The 20279-nt window shown below is 42.9% G+C and overlaps 1 protein-coding gene across 6 annotated transcripts in view; it reads left to right on the top strand.

Moving 5' to 3' along the window:
* Positions 1–20279, top strand: part of C7H1orf146 (chromosome 7 C1orf146 homolog) — a 37077-nt gene that overhangs the window by 7548 nt on the left and 9250 nt on the right. For 4 of the 6 annotated variants that reach the window (XM_070078039.1, XM_070078041.1, XM_017346090.3 and 1 more), the window contains exons 2-5: positions 4235–4346; positions 15622–15715; positions 17902–18070; positions 18776–18854. In XM_070078039.1, coding sequence (XP_069934140.1) covers positions 4278–4346; positions 15622–15715; positions 17902–18070; positions 18776–18854 — 411 coding nt within the window. In that variant the 5' untranslated portion in view covers positions 4235–4277. Of the gene's footprint in view, positions 1–83; positions 107–4234; positions 4347–15621; positions 15716–17901; positions 18071–18775; positions 18855–20279 lie in introns of those variants that run through there. The other 2 variants (XM_051857525.2, XM_070078042.1) reach the window with 2 other exon arrangements.

Genomic DNA, 20279 nt, shown 5'->3' with positions numbered 1-20279 from the left:
GCACAGTTATTCTTAAGTGTTGAAAATTAACTGAAATGTGATCCCTGTTGATGTGCTGATCTCTTGTTGATGGCTCCGCCAACTCCATGTCAGAAACAATGAGTGGGTAGGTATGAGCCAGGAAAGATCATGTAACTTCATCTCTTCCTAAATACACCCTAGAATATATCAGAACTTTTCACCAGGTGAACTCAGGAAACATGGCCTTGTTTCCTGGAGCATGACATATTGAGGAGGCCAGCTCGATTGATCTATGCAGAACAGATCTCTGACAAATAGAGATGGCAAAAATTCTGCGGTGTTAATGGTATTCAACTCATTTTGTTTTCAGCCGGACTTTGTTTACTTGTTCCCAACTTGCTATGATCTTTATTTTGCCTCTTACTTTTGACTGCTTGTATTTGGAAAAATTGTCAGGAATTGGGGATACAGAGGTGAGCAAAAATGCCTGTTTGAGCAGCTTTCATTAAGAAGTCTTCATTGGGAATACATCTGTGTCACCAAATTATATAACTATATTAATGAGTGGTGTAATAGAGATAGATATGTTTGGGATACTGTATGAACATAAAAGGAAGTCCTGATTGTCTGGAGAGCAGTGGAAGCTTTTGGGAGCAGGTACATACAATCTGCTTACTGTTAAAAATAAGTAAAGTTGACAAGGAGGGGGAGGACCATTTTGGTCAGAATATGTAAAGAGACAAGGTGTGGAAAAACGTGTCTTATTGGAGGACAACAGGTTCAGAATAACTAAAGCAAACGTAAAATGTGAGGGAATGGCAGGACATTAGGCTGAAAAGCAAAGATTGGATTTTTTTCTGTAGGCATGATGTATCATTGAATGATTTTAATTATGGGAGGAATATGATGTATGATTTTGAAGGATGATTCCATGCTACTTTAAAATCATTTTTAATGGGAAAACTTTGGGACTAGATCATATGTCCAGAGTCAATTACTAATGATAATGGTCAAATGTATATCCACATGACAGAAGATTGTGCCACTATTACACATTTTTGAAAAATATGTAAGAAAAATGCTTATGACAAAATGTTAAATGAGGGGCTAGTGCCATGGCTCACTTGGTTAGTTCTCTGCCTGCAGCGCCGGCATCCCATATGGGCACTGGGTTCTAGTCCTGGTTGCTACTCTTTCAGTTCAGCTCTCTGCTGTGGCCCAGGAGGGCAGTGGAGGATGGCCCAGGTGCTTGGGCCCCTGCACCCACATAGGAGACAAGGAGGGGCACCTGGCTCCTGGCTTCAGATCGGTGTAGTTCCTCCTTAGCAGCCATTTGGCAGGTGAACCAACAGAAGGAAGACCTTTCTCTCTCTCTCTCTCTCTCTCTCTAACTCTATTTGTCAAATAAAAAAAAAATGTTAAATGAAAATACAAGAGTAAGGTCTAAATAGATACATAAGCAGTTAATTTTTTTTCCAAATTGTTTTATAGATTAGAAGCCATTCTAATTTTAAAAAGCTCTCCAAGGGCAGGCATTTGAGATACAGTAGGTTAAGCGTCTGTTTACCTCTCTACTTTGCTTCTGATATAGCTCCCTGCTAATGCACCTGGGAAGCAACAGATGATGGTACTTGAGTTCCTGACGCCTGATTGGGAGACTAGAATGGAGTTGCTGGCTTCTGGCTTCAGCGTGGCCCAGCCCTAATGTTGTGGCCATTTGGGAAGTAAACCAGTGGATGGAAAATCTCCCCCTTGCCCTCCCTCTTCCTCTTCCTCTTCACCACCCGCTCTCATTTCTGTCTCCTCCTCTCTGTCACTATGCAGTAATTTAAAATCTTTTAAAAAAAAAAAAAAAGTCCTCCAGTTGCTCTTTTGATGCAGTTAACGTGATTCTAAATTTCTAGGAATAAAAAAGACACCCAAATGGCTGTAAAACTAGTGAATAAAGGGGCCAGTGCTGTGGCATAGCTGGTAAAGCTGCCACCTTGTGCTGGCATCCCATATAGGCACTGGTTCTAGTCCCAGCTGCTCCACTTCAGATCCAGCTTTCTGCAATGGCCTGGGAAAGCAGAAGATGGCCTAGGTCCTTGGGCCCCTGCACCCACCTGGGAGACCTGGAGGAAGCTCCTGGCTCCTGGCTTCGGATCGGCACAGCTCCAGCCATTGCATCCATCTGAGGAGTGAACCAACAGATGGAAGACCTTTCTCTCACTGTCTCTGCCTCTCTGTAATTCTGCCTTTCAAACAAATAAATAAATAAATCTTTAAAAAAAGAGAATAAAGTAGAAAGACTTCCCATGAAGATATGAAGACTTTTTAAAAAAAGATTTATTTATTTTATTTGAAAGTCAGAGTTACGCAGAGAGAGGAGAAGCAGAGAGAGAGAGAGAGAGAGAGAGAGAGAGAGGTCTTCCATCCGCTGCTCTCCCGGGCCATAGCACAGAGCTGGACTGGAAGAGGAGCAACCAGGACAGAATCCAGCACCCCAACCGGGACTAGAACCTGGGGTGCTGGCGCCACAGGGGGAGGATTAGCCAAGTGAGCCACTGCACCAGCCGAAGATTTCTTTTTTTATAAAAGTTTAGAATAATATTTTTTTTCTCAAAAAGATTTTATTTTTACTTATTTTGAAAGAGACAGAGAAAGAGAGAGAGATCTTCTATCTGTTGGCTCGCTCCCCAGATGGTCACAATAGACAGCACTGAGCCAGGCCAAAGCCAGGAACCTGGAAGCTTCATCCAGCTCTCCCTCATGGGTGTAAGGGGCCCAAACATTTGGGCTGTCTTCTGCTGCTTTTCCCAGGCCATTAGCAGAGATCTGAATCAGAGGTGGATCAGCGAAGACAAGAACTGGTGCCCGTAGGGGATGCTGGTGTTAAAGGCAGCAGCTTTACCTGCTGTGCCACAATGCCGGCACCAAGTGAGGATTTCTTAAATAAGAAACAGAAAGCACTAAGCATAAATTAAAAGATTTATACATTTGGAAGTAATAATTTGTATGTATCAAAAATTACCTGAGGGGCTGGCATTGTAGACTAGTGGGTAAAGCTGCTACCTGCAATGCCAGCACCCCATGTGGGTGCCGGTTCGAGTCCCAGCTGCTCCACTTCTGATCTGACTCCCTGCTAATGTGCCTGGGAAAGCAAGAGAAGATGGTCCAAGTCTTTGGACCCCTGCACCCACATGGGAGACCTGGAGGAAGCTTCTGGCTCCTGGCTTTGGACCGGCCCAGCTGTGGCTATTGCAGCCATTTGGGGAGTGAACCAGCAGATGGAAGATCTCTTTCCCTTTATATAACTCTGCCTTTCAAATAAATAAATCTTTTTTAAAAATGCAGATATTAGGCCGGCGCCGTGGCTCAATAGGCTAATCCTCCACCTTGCAGCGCCGGCACACCGGGTTCTAGTCCCGGTCGGGGCGCCGGATTCTGTCCCGGTTGCCCCTCTTCCAGGCCAGCTCTCTGCTATGGCCAGGGAGTGCAGTGGAGGATGGCCCAGGTGCTTGGGCCCTGCACCCCATGGGAGACCAGGAAAAAGCACCTGGCTCCTGGCTCCTGCCATCGGATCAGCGCGGTGCACCGGCTGCAGCGGCGGCCATTGGAGGGTGAACCAACGGCAAAAGGAAGACCTTTCTCTCTGTCTCTCTCTCACTGTCCACTCTGCCTGTCAAAAATAAAAAAAAAAAAAAATGCAGATATTCAGGTACCACCCCTGGACTATCTTTTCAAGGATGCTTGTATAGCAGATAGCTTTGTAAGATACAGTGTTTCCTTCCAGTTTAGAAGGCAAGTTTGCTACTAAAATATTGGAGTTTCCTAACTTGGATTCTTTTCCTGTAACAACCCAGTGTATATACAAATGTCACCTGGACTTTGTCCTATCACCCTGTGGCAGCTGGCTTGGGAACTAGTGCAATACATGGACCATACTGCTCTTGCTATGCATGAGTAAAATGCCCTTTGTCTCTGAGGCTTGTGTCTTTTGTCTGTATCCATGAAGCTGTCAGGCTAGCTTTTTAGCTTGAAAATAGGATAAAACCTTAGACTTTTCACAATTTTTGACACAGTTCTCTTTCCGTAAGTTAGTGTTCTGCAGTGTGAACTGTTTGTTGTTTTTCATAATTATTAATAGCATAATAAATACATTCAAATTTTCAAAACATAGTCAAATTTTTATATTCAACTATTATTTAAGATGTCTCCATTACCCTAGTTTTATTTTTGTCTTTATTAACCAAATATTTTTATGTATTCTTTTTGCTCTTAATTTTCTTAGATTGTACACCTTTTAGAAGCTGAGTTGATCAAAAGACAAACAGATGGCTGAAAGTGGTGGAAAAGAAAAGATAAAATGGACAACCACTGTTATTATAAGCTCATCTCTTAAGGTAAATGAGTTATTTGGGCCACTAATCTTTAAAATATTGAAAGCAGTTGTCGTATTTTAAAATTATCTTTATGTAAGTAAAATGTATTTTTAAGAGAAATTATATGCCGGCGCCGCGGCTCACTAGGCTAATCCTCCGCCTAGCGGCGCCGGCACACCGGGTTCTAGTCCCGGTTGGGGCGCCGGATTCTGTCCCAGTTGCCCCTCTTCCAGGTCAGCTCTCTGCTGTGGCCAGGGAATGCAGTGGAAGATGGCCCAGGTGCTTGGGCCCTGCACCCCATGGGAGACCAGGAAAAGCACCTGGCTCCTGGCTCCTGCCATCGGATCAGCGCAGTGTGCCGGCCGCAGCGTGCCGGCCGCGGCGGCCATTGGAGGGTGAACCAACGGCAAAGGAAGACCTTTCTCTCTGTCTCTCTCACTGTCCACTCTGCCTGTCAAAAAAAAAAAAAAAAAAAGAGAAATTATATAGTTTTTTTGGGTAGTAGTTTTACTCTTAATTTGCATAGTACAACACATTAAGGACAGAGGTCCTACATGGGGAGCAGGTGCACAGTGACTCCCGTTGATTTAACAATTGACACTCTTATTTATGACATCAGTAATCACCCGAGGCTCTTGTCATGAGCTGCCAAGACTGTGGAAGCCTCTTGAGTTCACCAACTCCAATCTTGTTTAGACAAGGCCATATTCAAAGTGGAAGTTTTTGCCTCCCTTCAGAGAAAGGTACTGCCTTCTTTGATGGCCATACTTTCCGCTGGGATCTCACTCACAGAGATCTTTCATTTAGGTAATTTTTTTTTTTTTTTTTGCCACAGTGTCTTGGCTTTCCATGCCTGTGAAATTCTCATGGGCTTTTTAGCCAGATCTGAAAGCCTTAAGGGCTGATCCTGAGGCCAGAATGCTGTTTAGGGCATTTGCCATTCTATGAGTCTGCTGTGTCTCCTGCTTCCCATGTAGGATCATTCTCTCCTTTTTAATTCTATCAATTATTATTTTCAGACACTGGTCTTATTTATGTAAGCCCTTTACATCCATTTTCAATATCCTGCTTCCCCAAATCTTTGAAAGTTGTAAAGTTCTTTTTATTTTCTGTCTCTAAGCCTGTTCTAGTAGAGATGTTCTGTGACACCAGAAACAGTAAAGCATATGCACATATTTATTACTTAAAGTTTTTTGAAAGACAAACACCAGAAACTGATCCCCCTGGTCAAGACAGAATTGCAATGAGGCCATCTCCTTACAATTTGGAGAGGAAGGCCAGAGGAAGTAGAATGCTTGAGGGCAGTTGATTGGTCTGCAACTGTTAAAGCAGTGCAACTGCTCAGCTGGCTCGACTTTCCCATTTCCCTGATATTTATCTAATGGATAGCAGCCAGAGTCTGAAATGAAGGGGCAAGAAATTGTTGGCCGGCGCCGCGGCTCACTAGGCTAATCCTCCGCCTTGCGGCGCCGGCACACCGGGTTCTAGTCCCGGTCGGGGCGCCGGATTCTGTCCCGGTTGCCCCTCTTCCAGGCCAGCTCTCTGCTGTGGCCAGGGAGTGCAGTGGAGGATGGCCCAAGTGCTTGGGCCCTGCACCCCAAGGGAGACCAGGAGAAGCACCTGGCTCCTGCCATCAGATCAGCGCAGTGCGCTGGCCGCAGCGCGCCGGCCGCGGCAGCCATTGGAGGGTGAACCAACGGCAAAGGAAGACCTTTCTCGCTGTCTCTCTCTCTCACTGTCCACTCTGCCTGTCAAAAAAAAAAAAAAAAAAAAGAAAAGAAAAGAAAGCATTGTTGCTGTGATAAGGAGGAGAGAAGAAAGAATACATCCTAAAATATGGTTTTTTAAAAAGATATATTTATTTATTTGAAAGGCAGTTACAAAGAGAAAGGAGAGAGGTCTTCCATCCGCTGGTTCACTCTCCAAATGGCCACAATGGCTGGGTTGGGCCAGGCTGACACCGAATGCCTGCAGCTTCATCATGGTCTTCTACTTGCGCCATCTTCTGCCTTTCTCAGGCTATTAGCAGGAAGCTGGATGGTAAGTGGACAGCTAGCATTGCAGGTGGCTGCCCAATCTGTATACCACAAAGCTGACCCCAGTTGTTTTTATCTACTCTGTCCTCTTTTTTATTGCTGCCTCAAGTTGTACTTTGCCCTGTTGACTTCAGCTATCCAGCTGCATAACACACACCAGTTTAATACAGCTTAAGTTTCACAAGAATTTTTCTGCTTCTTAGTGTTAGCTTTCTGGAATCCATCTTTCTCTTTTGTTGCTATAGCTTTTCCAGATTGATTTTTTTTTTTTTTTTTTTTTTTTTTTTTTACAGGCAGAGTTAGACAGTGAGAGACAGAGAGAAAGGTCTTCCTTCTGTTGGTTCACTCCCCCAAGTGGCCGCTACAGCTGGCCGGCGTGCTGGGCCAATCTGAAGCCAGGAGCCAGGTGCTTCCTCCTGGTCTCCCATGCTGGTGCAGGGCCCAAGCGCTTGGGCCATCCTCCACTGCCTTCCCGTGCCACAGTGGAGAGCTGGACTGGAAGAGGAGCAACCAGGACAGAATCTGGCACCCCAACCGGGACTAGAACCCGGAGTGTTGGTGCCACAGGCAGAGGATTAGCCAAGTGAGCTGCGGCACCGGCCCCAGATTGATTTTTGAAAGAGGGAACCATAAACTCATGCTAATTTTCCAAAAGCAACTATTTCTAGTATATTTATTATTCATCTACATTGTTTTCTGCTTTCTGTTTGTCCCACCTTTTGAATGTTTCTTTTTCTATCCCTTCTTGCTTCTTTTTATATTGGTTGGTTAGTTTTATATTTATTTATATTGGTTATATATTTATTTATATTGGTTAGTTTTTTCTCATTTCTTATCTTTTTCTTTACTAGCTTTGGCAGTTATAGTCTCTGTTTCTTCTTTTTAATAGTTCTCCCAGAAATTTTAACATCTACTCAGCTCCACAAAATCTAAAGTAAATACTTTTAGCCTTTTATTCAACAGCAAAGGGATCTTACAACATTTTTATTTCTTACTTTTTTAATATTATATTTTATTATATATTTTAATTCTGTTTTTAACTACACAAAATATTATTTTTTTAAAGTTGGCACTTGTTTAGATTTACTCATGTTTTCTTTTTTTTTTTTTTTTTTTTTTTTGCTGCATTTTCTTTCATATGACTCTGGCCTTCTATTTTGGATCACCTTTTTTTTTAAAGATTGATTTATTTGAAAGGCAGAGTTACAGAGAGGCAAAGGCAGAGAGAGAGAGAGGTCTTCCATCTGGTGGGTCACTCCCCAGATGGCCACAGTGGCCAGAGCTGCACTGATCTGAATCCAGGAGCCAGGAGCTTCTTCGGGGTCTCCCACGTGGGTGCAAGGGCCCAAGGACTTGGACTATCCTCTACTGCTTTCCCAGGCTATAACAGAGAGCTGGATCAGAAGTGGAGCAGCCAGAACTTGAACCAGTGGCCATATGGAATGCTGGCATTGCAGGCGGTGTCCTTACCTGCTACACCACAGCACTGGCCCCAACAATTTCAAGTTTTACTTTTTTTTTTTTTTAACAAAATTAAAAGTATAATTTATATTTTATACTTACTTGATGAAGAGAGAGAGTGGCCATTTTTTTTCCTATATAAGGGATCTTCAAAAAATTCATGGAAAATACATTTTTGAAAAAACCATGAATTTATAAAATTTTGCACCAAAATAAGAATATTTTATATCTGTTTTCTCATAAACTTATTTTTATTTCTTTGATAATTACCTATATTTTATCCTGCTTTCTATTGGCACTCTAGCAGTAGAAACTCTCTGTCTCTTCAAATACAGAGCCTCCCACGTTACCAGCATCCCACACCAGAATAGTATATGTGTTAATAATTAATGAATCTAGGGCCAGCGCTGTGGCGTAGCAGGTAAAGCTGCTGCCTGCAGTGCCGGCATCCCATATGGGCGCCAGACTGGGTCCTGGCTGCTCCACTTCTGATCCAGCTCTCTACTCTCTGCTATGGCCTGGGAAAGCAGTGGAAGATGGCCCAAGTCCTTGGGCCCCTGCACCTGCATGGGAGACCTGGAAGAAGTTCTGGGCTCCTGCCTTCAGATCTGCGCCGGTCGGCATTGCAACCCTCCCCTCCCTCCCCCTTCCTCTCCCTCCCCCTCTCCTCTCTCTGTGTAACTGTGACTTTCAAGTAAAATAAATAAATATTTTTTTTAAAAAAATTGATAAATCCATGTTGGCACAGCATAATCACCCAAAGTCTATAGTTTACATTAGGGTTCGCTATTGGCATTATACATTTGTGGATTTGGAAAACATTTAATAATATGCATCCATTATTAGAGTAACGTATAGAATAATTTCACTACATTAAAAAATCCTCTGTGCCCCTCCTGTTCATCTCTCCTGCACCACCCAGTTCCTGGTGGCCACTCATCTATTTGCTGTCTCCATAGTTTCGCCTTTTCCAGAATGTCATATAGTTGGAATCATACAGTACACAGCCTTTTCAGATTGGCTTCTTTTACTTAGTAGTAATATGTATCTAAGTTTCCTCTGTGTTTTGTTATGATTTGATAACCCATTCCTTGACTTAATAATAATTCTAAATCTGAATGTATTATAGTTTGTTCATTTACTACAAGACATAGTGGTTGCCTACAAGTTTTGGCAGTTATGAGTAAAGCTGACATAAACATTCATATGCAAGTTTTTGTGAGGGCTTATGTTTTAAATTCCTATGGATAAATGCAAGGAGTGTGATAGCTGGTGAAAGTGTAGTTAGTTTTGTAAGAAACCACCAAATGGTCTTCCAGCTTGGCTGTACTATGCATTCCCATCAGCAGTGAATGAGAGTTACTGTTGCTCCACACCCTTGCCAACATTTGGGGTTGTCAGTGTTCTTTTTTTTTTTTTTAAAGATTTATTTATTTGAAAGTCAGAGTTACACAGAGAGAGGAGAGGCAGAGAGAGAGGTCTTCCATCTGATGGTTCACTCCCCAGTTGGCTGCAACGGCCAGAGCTGCGCCAATCCGAAGCCAGGAGCCAGGAGCTTCTTCCGGGTCTCCCACACAGGTGCAGGGGCCCAAGGACTTGGGCCATCTTCTACTGCTTTCCCAGGCTATAGCAGAGAGCTAGATTGGAAGAGGAGCAGCCGGGTTTCGAACCGGCACCCATATGGGATGCCAGCACTTCAGGCCAGGCTGCGCCACAGTGCTGGCCCCGTCAGTTTCTGAATTTTGGCATTCTAAAGGTAAGTGGTAGTATCTCATGGACATATTATGTGGAACACCTTTTCATATGCCTATTTGCCATCTGTATATGCATCTGTCTTTGATGAGATGCCTATTAAAGGCTTTGGCCTTTTTTAAAAATCAAGGATTTTTATTGTTGAGTTTTAGAGATTATTGTATTTTTTGGATTGCAGTCTCCTATCAAATGTGTCTTCTAAAATATTTTCTCCCAGTCTATGGCTTGTCTTAATCTATTCATACTTTATATTTTTTAAAGATTTATTTATTTGAAAGGCAGAGTTACAGAGAGGCAGAAGCAGAGGGAGAGAGAGAAGTCTTCCATCCGCTGGTTCACCCCCAAGAGGGCAGCAACAGCCAGAGCTGAGCTGATCCAAAGCCAGGAGCTAGGAGTTAGGAGGTCTCCCATGCGGTGTAGGGGCCCAAGGACTTGGGCCATCTTCTACTGCTTTCTCAGGCCATAGTATAGAACTGGATTGGAAGTGGAGCAGCTGGGACTCAAACCGGTGCCCATATGGGATGCTGGCACTGAAGGCGGCAGCCTTAGTCATACTTTCTTTCATAGAGCAGAATTTTTAATTTTAATGAAGTCCAGTTTATCAGTTACTTCTTTCATGAAACAATGCCTTTGGTGCTATGTCTAGAAAGTCATTGCTAAACCCTGGGTCATCTAGGATTTTTCTGGGAATTATCTTCTGGGAATTTTATAGTTTTACATTTTAATTTCAAGTCTGAAAAAACTACTTGCTACACTGTATTACCTTTGTTCCTTTGTTAAAGATCAGTTGACTGTATTTATGTGGGTCTATTTCTGAGCTCTCTGTTCTTTTCCAGTGATCATTTTCTCTGTTCTCTCCGAAATACCACACTGTCTTGATTACTGTAGCTTTCTAGTAAGTCTTGAGATCAGGTAAGATCAACTCTGACTTTCTTCCTCTCCTTCAATACTGTGTTGATTATTCTGGGTCTTTTGCCTTTCCTTTTTTTTTTGACCGGTAGAGTTAGGCAGTGAGAGACAGACAGAGAGAAAGGTCTTCCTTCCGTTGGTTCTTCTCCCAAATGGCCACTACGGCCGCGCACTGCACCAATCTGAATCCAGGAGCCAGGTGCTTCCTCCTGGTCTTCCATGCGGGTGCAGGGCCCAAGCACTTGGGCCATCCTCCACTGCCGTCCCGTGCCACAGTGGAGAGCTGGACTGGAAGAGGAGCAAATGGGACAGAATCCGGCGCCCCAACCGGGACTAGAACCCAGAGTGCTGGCGCCGCAGGCAGAGGATTAGCCTAGTGAGCCGCGGCACCGGCCTTGCCTTTCCTTTTAAACATTAGAATTATTTTATACTTTACCCACTGCGCCACAGCGCCAGCCCTAGATTTCCTGTTTTTTTCAATGTCATTGCTTTCTGGTCTAATTCTTCTTATTTCTTTCCTTCTGCTTACTTTGGATTCAATTTGCTCTTCTTTTTCTAATTTTCTAAAGTAGAAATTTTAGTGTTTAAAGTTTTATTTTTTTATTTGAAAGACAGAATGACAGAAAGGAAAAGAGAGAGAGATCTTCCATCTGCTGGTTCACTGCCCCAAATGCCCTCAAACAGCCAAGGCGGGGCCAGGTCTTAGAGTTCCGTCCATATCTCCTATATGGGTAGCAGGGACCCAGGTGCTTGATCTGTCATTTGCCACCTTCCCTAGTGCTTTAGCATGAAGCTGGATTGGAAGTGGAGTAGCCAGCACTCCAGTACGGGATACAGGTATTCTAAGCAGTGGCTTAACCCACTGCGCCGTGACATCTGTTCTAGGATTTAGTTTATTGATTTTTTTTTAGATCTTTCTTCTTTTTCGAACATTCATTCGATACTATACATTTTGCTCTAACCACTTTCACAAATTTAATAAATTGTGTTTTTATTTTCAGATATTTCATATAGCTGGAAAGATTTATTTATTTACCAGGCAGAGTTACAGTGCCAGAGAGAGAGAAAAAGTGAGCTTCTGTCTACTGGTTCACTCTACCAAATGGCTACAATGGCTAGGGCTGGGCTGGGTTTAAGCCAGGAGCTTCATTCTGGCCTCCCAAGTGGGTTCAGGGGCACAAACACTTGGGCCATTTTCCACTGCTTTCCCAGATACATTAGTAAGGAGATGGATCAGAAGTGGAGCAGCCAGGACACAAACCTGTACCTGTATAGGATGCTGGTGTCACAGGCAGCAGCTTAACCTGCTACACCACAACTCTGCTCCCCTATTAATTATTGAACTTATTTTTTCTCAATTCAGTACTTTGTAATTCTGTCTTTATTATTTTCTGCTATTATTTTTACTATCCTTCTTTTAGTTATCTCCTCAATAGAATATGAGTGAAATTCATTGGCACAGCATACATGATCTGCTAGCAGCTATTCCCAACACTGTCCTCAAATTGACTCCTACACACCTTCCAGATTCATCGTAACAAGAATCAGAACTTCAGGTGTGAATGCCTTTCCATGTTATTCTTTTTGTCCCTGCTCTTCTTACCTTTGTCTTATTTCTTTAGTTGTTTGCTTGATATGTTTCTTTCCACTTCAAAAGATGTAAGGCAGGGTCCAGCATTGTAGTTTAGCAGGTAAAGCTGCTAAATGCTGGTATCTCATATGGGCACTGGTTCATGTCCCAGTTGCTCCACTTCTGATCCATCTCCTTGCTAATGACCTGTGTCTTTGGGCCCCTGCCACACACATGGGAAACCTGGAAGAAGCTCCTGGCTCCTGGCTTTGGCCTGGCCCAGACCCAGCTGTTACTGCCATCTGGGGAATTTAACGAGTGGATGGAAGGTCTCTGTGTCTCTTCCTCTCTCTCTGTAACTCTGACTTTCAAATAAATAAATAAATAAATCCTAAAAAACTTAAGACAAATTTTAGTAAGCTTCCCTGACTCACACCTGTCACACCTGTCTCACTGTCTAACTCTGCCTGTCAAAAAAAAAAAAAAAAAAAAAAGATTTATTTATTTGAGAGGTTGAGTTACAGACAGAGGGAGAGACAGAGAGAAAGGTCTTCTATCCACTGGTTTACTCCCCAAATGGTTGCAACGGATGGAGCTGGGCCGATCCGAAGACAGGAGCCACCAGGAGCCAGGAGCTTCTTCTGGGTCTCCCATGTGGGTGCAGGGGCCCAAGCACTTGGGCCATCTTCTGCTGCTTTCCCAGGCCAGAGCAGAGAGCTGGATTGGAAGTAGAGCAGCCGGGACTCGAACTGGCACCCGTATGGGAAGCAGGCGCCACAGGCAGCAGCTTTACCCACTAAGCCACAGCACCTACCCCTGATTATTTTTGATTGTTAGAATTTTTATTTGAGAAATTGTAGAAATAATTTGGGGCCTAGATTAGTGTTATTTTCTTCTAAAGAAGTCTGGATTCTGTAAGACAGATAAGCCACTAATGCTCTAAATATTTTCCAGATAACACATAGGAGACTTGTTAAATTTGAAGTTCAGTTAAAAATAATAAATTTAGGGGGCTGGCACCGTGGTTCACTTGGCTAATCCTCCACCTGAGGCGCCGGCATCCATATGGGCACTGGGTTCTAGTCCCGTATGCTCCGCTTCCAGTCCAGCTCTCTGCTGTGGCCCGGGAAGGCAGTGGAGGATGGCCCAAGTGCTTGGCCCCCAGCATCCACATGGGAGACCAGGAAGAAGCACCTGGCTCATGGCTTCGGATTGGCATAATTCCGGCCGTAGGGGCCATTTTGGGGGGTGAACCAATGGAAGGAAGACCTTTCTCTCTGTTTCTTTCACTGTCTGTAACTGTGTACCTCTCAAATAAATAAAATCTTAATAAATTTAGTGTTAGTATATCTCAAATATTGCATGAAATATGTGCATATACAAAATTTATGTTGTCAGTTTGTAATTCAAATTTATCAGGGTGTTCTATATTTTTATTTCCTAAATCTAGCAACCCACACCCTCAGGTATAGATATGATGAATTTTAACCTTCAGTGTATGCAGAATGGCACTAGTTTTGGGAGAATTGAGAAAATAGTCACTCAAAATTGTTTTTATTTTGTAATTCAGATGAAGAGACCTGATTAAGAAGGCCCCCAAATTTTACCTTTTTTAGCAGTCAGGGAAGACTACATAAGACATAATCTAGGGCCAGCATTGTGATGCAGTGGGTTAAGACTACAGCTTGGGACACTGGCATCCATGATGGAGTGCCAGTTCAGGACCCAGGTGTTCCACTTGCAATCCAGCTTCTTGCTAATATGTCTGGAAAGGCAGCAGATGACAGCCTAAGTACTTAGGCTCCTGCCACCCATGTGGAGGACCAGAATGGAGTTCCTGGCTCCTGACTTCAGCCTCGCCCAGCCCTGACTGTTCTTGAGGAGTGAATCAGCAAATGGAAGACTCTCTCTCTCTCTCTCTCTCTCTCTCTCTCTCTCTCTCTCAGATCTCTCCCCTCTCTCTGTATGTGTCTGTCACTCTGCCATGCAAATACACAAATCTTTAAAGGAGGGAGAGAGAGGTTTCTCTAGGGAGTGTTTCTGCAAGGTGCTGGTAGCACTAGTAATTCAGTAGTATCACCTTAATACAACTGCAAGGATTGAAATGGTTTGAAGCTGGGCTTCAGTCCCTGTGAGAGCTGTTCTACTTTTGTCAAAAGCTCTGTTCAGCCTCTCTTCTGCCTCTTCCTGAATTGACAGATGCCCTCAGGGAAGAAATGGCCTAAATGTTGGGCTCGTATCTTTGAATTCCTGTATGGATCTTGGTCTTATATTTGTTCGCTATTCCTGCTAGCTTTCTGATGCATTCAAGTAGGTTCAAAAAAAAAAAAAAAAATCAGTTTTTTTCTAGCCCAATTTTTCGAGTTGCCTTCAGAAGGAGGGTTGACCTATATTACTTAATCTGCCATTGCTGGAAGCAGTGTATAATTTTAAAACAGCAGAAGAAAAGAACCATAGTTGAACTCTAGATCAAGATTTAAGTAGCACAAAAACACTCTTTAGGAAGAAAAAGAAGCATATGTTTTATACATAAATATCAGCCAATGTGCTGATACGCATGCACTGAAACAAAATATAAAATAAGAATCTAAGGAATTTAAAATATATATTTATTTTGAGGGGGAGGGAGATAAGAGTGCGAGCTCCCACCCACTGGTTTATTCCTCATATACCCACAACCTCTGCAGTGGGGCCAGGCCACAGCTGAGAGCCAGGAACTCAGTTCAGGTCTTCCACATGGGTGGCGGGGACCCAACTACTTGAACCATTATTAGCTGATTCCTAGGGTGTGCATTAGCAGGAAATAGTAATGGGGAACAGCGTCAGGGCTCAAATGCAGGCACTCCAGTTTGGGAAGCAGCAGCCCAAATGGAATCTTAACTGCTAAGCCAAATGACCACCACCACCTAGGGAATTTGTATCCACGTGGAAACTAACAAGCTTGAATTTCAACCAATCTGAAAACACTATCAACCACATAGATTCTAGTATCTTGGGTAATATGATCTAACTGCTTGGTTGGAATAGGAAATGAGGTGATTTTTGAAATATTATTTAAACCACAAGTCCTATTGCTGTCTTCATATGTGTTTTCTGACTGACCTAAGACTTACAACATTTTAAAAGCCTTCTGACGTAACTGCCTTGTAAATAGATGAATTGGAAAACTGGTTGTGTCTTGTGTGGTATTCTGTGTATTTAGTACTTTGTGGTTCTGCCAACCAAGAAATACCACACTATCCGTCTTCCACAGTTACATATTAATGGATATCAAAATTCAGTTTCCAGTTTTTTTTGAACACGTTTGTATTTGCTGTGGTTCTTATGGTTTAGTTTTTCAATACTCTCCTTACCTTCTCTCCCCAAGTAGCTGTAGCACATGATTCTTCCACACTTACAGCGTTTCAGTAAGACTAAATGTTTTGCTTTTATTTTTGAAGTGTTTTTTTTCCATAGAAAGCAGATTGCTTGTCTTTTGATGATCAAATCTTTAACTGATTTTTTTCATTACTTTAGTAAAAATTATAAGCATGTCTTAAAGTTTGTGTTTCTGAACATTTTTTAAAAGGGCCGTGAAATTGCAACTGCCCTAGAAAATCGGAGCCACAAGATTCGGTATTCAGATTCAGTGGAGAATGGATCAATTATATTTTCCCTTTCTGGTACAGTATATTTGCCAAGTGCCTTAAGGTTCTTATAGAAATATGGGTATAAATTCTAATAATTTTTGTAGTTAAATAACTGTGTAATAGCCTAAGGTGTCTTTTGAGAGAGGTAAATGTACAAAATGTTGTTGTTGCTGCAAAAGAAGAGCATATAGCCAATTGTAAAATGTATTTTTTAAGAAGATTTGCTTATTTATTTATTTCAGAGAGAGAGTTACAGACAGAGGGAGAGACAGAGAGAAAGGTCTCCCTTATATGGTTATGTGCATCCATTTGATTGGTTATCCTAATGTTATGTGGTGGCCACAGGAATTGATATAAAACCACACATATATAATGATTTTTTTTCTACACCCACACTGAGCCATACGCTGTCTGACAAGGGTTAATACCATTGTTCTATACTAGCAAGCAGAACCTGAAACGGTTTCATAAAAGCAGGTAGTAACTACAGTTGAAGCATTCATAGGCAAGCAGATGATGACCACATTCCATTTCCAGGGTAAGTTTCTTTTTTCTGTCTGACCTTGGTGAGGCCTCTTCACAACTTTAATCATAGTAGATAAAAACAAGTTTAATTAAAAGACAAAGGCAGGCCTCTACCACACTTTGAGAATCTGTCATGATTTTATATGAATTTTCTGAACATAATATAAACAGATATTGACTAAAAGAACAATGTGTGAACAAGTAAGTGTTCCTAAAGTCATAAAATGGTATAGCTGTGAGTCATAGGCAAGGTATATATAGGAAGAGATTAGATTAGGGTCAAAGATGGCGGAGAGATGGGAAGGGGCAACTCCACCTTACTTGTTGGGAGATGATAGAAGTGACACAAGAGGTGAAGTAAAGGATGTTCTTAGTAGGGTAGCATCAGACCTCTGTTCTAGCAGAGGTTTTAGAAAACAGGCACTTTGAAAAGCTCCTCAGTGTAGACCTGCAGGCTGAATGTGGACTGGCCTCAAATTCATTCTCCCTGCTGAAGAGCGTCCTCCAGGGAGACGGGAAATGTTTTTGGTGAATACCTACTGTGTGCCTTGGCCACTTTATACACATGATCTTATTCAATCCTGACAAACCTAACAAAGAATTATTCCCATGTTACAGAGAAGATAACACATTGCCAAGTTCATTCAATTATTATATTGTCACATAGTCACTTTCCTTAGATCATATCGAAGCATAATAATTAAATCAATCTTTCCTTCAAGATCATTCTTATGGACCTGATCAGAAATTGCAACTATCTGCTCACTGACTGTAATAATTTATGATTCTTTATGTTCTAACAGAAAGAGTTCTCCAACAAGAAATAAATTAAGGTTTAAGATTACCTTTCTTTAGTTGATTTCCAGCTTTTAAAAATTATTGTGGGGAGGCCGGCGCCGCGGCTCACTAGGCTAATCCTCCGCCTAGCGGCGCCGGCACACCAGGTTCTAGTCCCGGTCGGGGCGCCGGATTCTGTCCCGGTTGCCCCTCTTCCAGGCCAGCCCTCTGCTGTGGCCAGGGAGTGCAGTGGAGGATGGCCCAGGTGCTTGGGCCCTGCACCCCATGGGAGACCAGGAAAAGCACTTGGCTCCTGGCTCCTGCCATCGGATCAGTGCGGTGCGCCGGCCGCAGCGCGCCGGCTGCAGCGGCCATTGGAGGGTGAACCAACGGCAAAGGAAGACCTTTCTCTCTCTCTCTCTCTCTCACTGTCCACTCTGCCTGTCAAAAAAAAAAAAAAAAAAAAATTATTGTGGGGATTTCTGGTTGCTGAACACATGGAGGTGCCTGGATGGCAGCAGGCTGGAGAGGGCACTGAAGCCCCATGCCCCTTTCTACAATCCCTCTGCTTCCTGTGCAGCTCTCCCATCTGCCTGCCCCTCTGTATCCTTTGTTAATATTCTTTATAATAAGCCAGTAAATGCTGAAAACAACTATAACCTGAAAACTTAACATTTAAAATATAATTCATCTCAACTAAAATTAGACATTACCTTCATGTGCAGTACCTTAGTCTGAAACAACATAATTAATTGACCAAATCAGCTTTTCCTTTAAATTCTTGTTAAGAATTGTTATAGTGGTTTCTACTTCTCATGTTTATAAATCTAGATGCTATGTTTTATGGATTTTGCTTTTTTTACAAAATTTGATGTATATGACACAGTGACATTTTATATTACATTCTCATTTCCTAGGAGTTGCATTTTTATTGATGGATGCTAAAGAATGCATTATGTCACCTGAAGAATTTTATCTAGCAAAAATTGAGAAGTTTATTAGTATTCACCAAAATAGTTTTTTAGTTCTGTCTGCAGCACTCCATGGGCCTGAAGAATGGAAACTGATATTCAGGATTCAGCAGAGGTATGGAAGAAGGGCACTATGACTCAATTGTAATTTACTTTTTTTTTTTCCCTAAGATTTTATTAATTTGAGAGGTAGAGTTGCAGACAGAGGGAGAGACAGAGGGTCTTCCATCCACTGGTTCATTCCCTAGATGGCTGCCACAGCCAGAGCTGGGCGGATCTGAAGCCAGGAGCTTCCTCTGTGTCTCCCACATGGGTGCAGGGGCCCAAGGATTTGGGCCATCCTCTGCTGCTTTCCCAGGCCATAGCAGAGAGCTGGATTGGAAGAGCAGCAGCCAGGACTCAAACCGGTGCCCATATGGGATGCTGGTGCTGCAGGCGGAGGCTTAGCCTACTAAGCCACAGCACCATCCCTTTTACTTTGGTTCTTATTTCTTCTGGGAAGGTGTTTTGTTTTGCTGGAAGATAAATTTAATATTAACCTGTCATATTTAATGAAACAGGCCAAACAGCTATTCTATGAATCAGGAGACAAGTTTCCAGAGTTTATGGTGATTTATGGGCTTCTCCTACAACACCAAACCCAAAGTGAACACTTTTTAATGAGTTAAGTTCTGGCTATAAAGCCACCTGAAACCCTCTGTGGAATAAGGCAGGGCATGAATGAATAAGTAATATGATTTTGTCTCTTCCCACCTATTTAAGAGAATAGATGTTGGTCAGTAAATTATATGGTCTATAAAACTTATCAATTGCTTTTCAGATTCTTGGGTAGTAACTTACGGATACTTCCAGTACACAACACAGTAAATGCAATTAATCTAATGAGCACCATAGCTAAGGTGAGTCACTGGAGCAAATGACACATTCATCCACATACGTGTTGTAGGGCATTTTTACTTCAAATGACGGAAAAACAGCCTGCTTCTTGTCCCCTGGAGAAGTTATTTCAGCATTTCTCACAGCTTACTTTACAGTTTACTTCTCATGCCACCATGCATTTATGACTTGGATTTGGGTCAAAAGAACATTTGGCCATATTTATATTGTGCTGGCCACATAGGTTACTTACACCTTCCTTAAAACCCTACAGTATAAATACTGGTCAGATTGTAGTCACAAACTGTTGGGTGCAGATACAATTTATGAAATGTTTATCTCCTTCTCAAGCTTGTCCTCCTCTATGAAGTTTGCCCAGCCACCACCACCTCTGTAGTCAGAGTTAGGCGTTTCTTAGCTTTATACTTGGAACATACACCCATTATACATTCTTATACCAAGTCACTTCAGGGCTTACATGTTTTTAATCCCTTCAAGTTAGAGATCAGGTATTTTCCTATTATACATATGAAAGTATTTCAAAAAGTTTATGGAAAAATTGAATTAAAGTATTTATTTTGGCTGGCACTGTGGGTTAAACTGCTGCCTCCAATGCTGGCATCCTATACAGACATGGGTTCAAGTCCTGGCTGCTCCACTTCTGATCCTGCTCCCTGCTCCACTGGGAAAGCAGTGGAGGATGGCCTGAATGATTGTGCCCGTGACCTGTGTGGGAACCCGGATGAAGCTCCTGGCTTTTGCCTGGCCTGGCCAGCCCGTCCGTGCCGCCTTTTGGGGAATGGGTCAGCAGATGAAGATTTGTGTCTCTCCTTCTATCTCTCTGTAACTCTGCCTTTCAAATAATTTTTTACAAAAAGATTTATTTATTTGAAAGGCAGAAGTAGAAAGGGAGAAAGGGAGAGATAGAGATCTTCCATCCACTGGTTCACTCCCCAGATGGCCACAATGGCTGGAGCTGGGCCAGTCAGGAGCCAGGAGCTTCTTTCAGGTCTTCCACGTGGGTACAAGGGCCCAAGCACTTCCATTGCTTTCCCAGGCACATTAGCAGGAAGCTGGATTGAAGTAGAAAATGGGTGCCCATATGGGATGCCAGTGCCACATAGTGGCTTTTCCTGCTACACCACAGTGCCTGCCCCTCAAATTTTTAAAAAGATACTTATTTTGGGGCCGGGGCTGTGGCATAGTGGGTAAAGCCACCGCCTGCAGTGCCTGCATCCCATATGGGCACTGGTTCGAGTCCCAGCTGCTCCTCTTCCGATCCAGCTCTCTGCTACGGCAGTGGAAGATGGTCTGGGTCTCTGGGACCCTGCACCCACGTGGGAGACCCAGAAGAAACTCCTGGCTGCTGGCTTTGGATTAGCTCAGCTCCAGCTGTTGTAGCAACTGAGGAGTGAACCAGTGGATGGAAGACTTTTTCTCTGCCTCTC

Source organism: Oryctolagus cuniculus, chromosome 7 (genome assembly GCF_964237555.1).
Source record: "Oryctolagus cuniculus chromosome 7, mOryCun1.1, whole genome shotgun sequence".
Classification (NCBI taxonomy): Eukaryota; Metazoa; Chordata; class Mammalia; order Lagomorpha; family Leporidae; genus Oryctolagus; species Oryctolagus cuniculus.
Note: the sequence above shows the minus strand (reverse complement) of the source record. Positions and strands in the feature narration are given on the sequence as shown.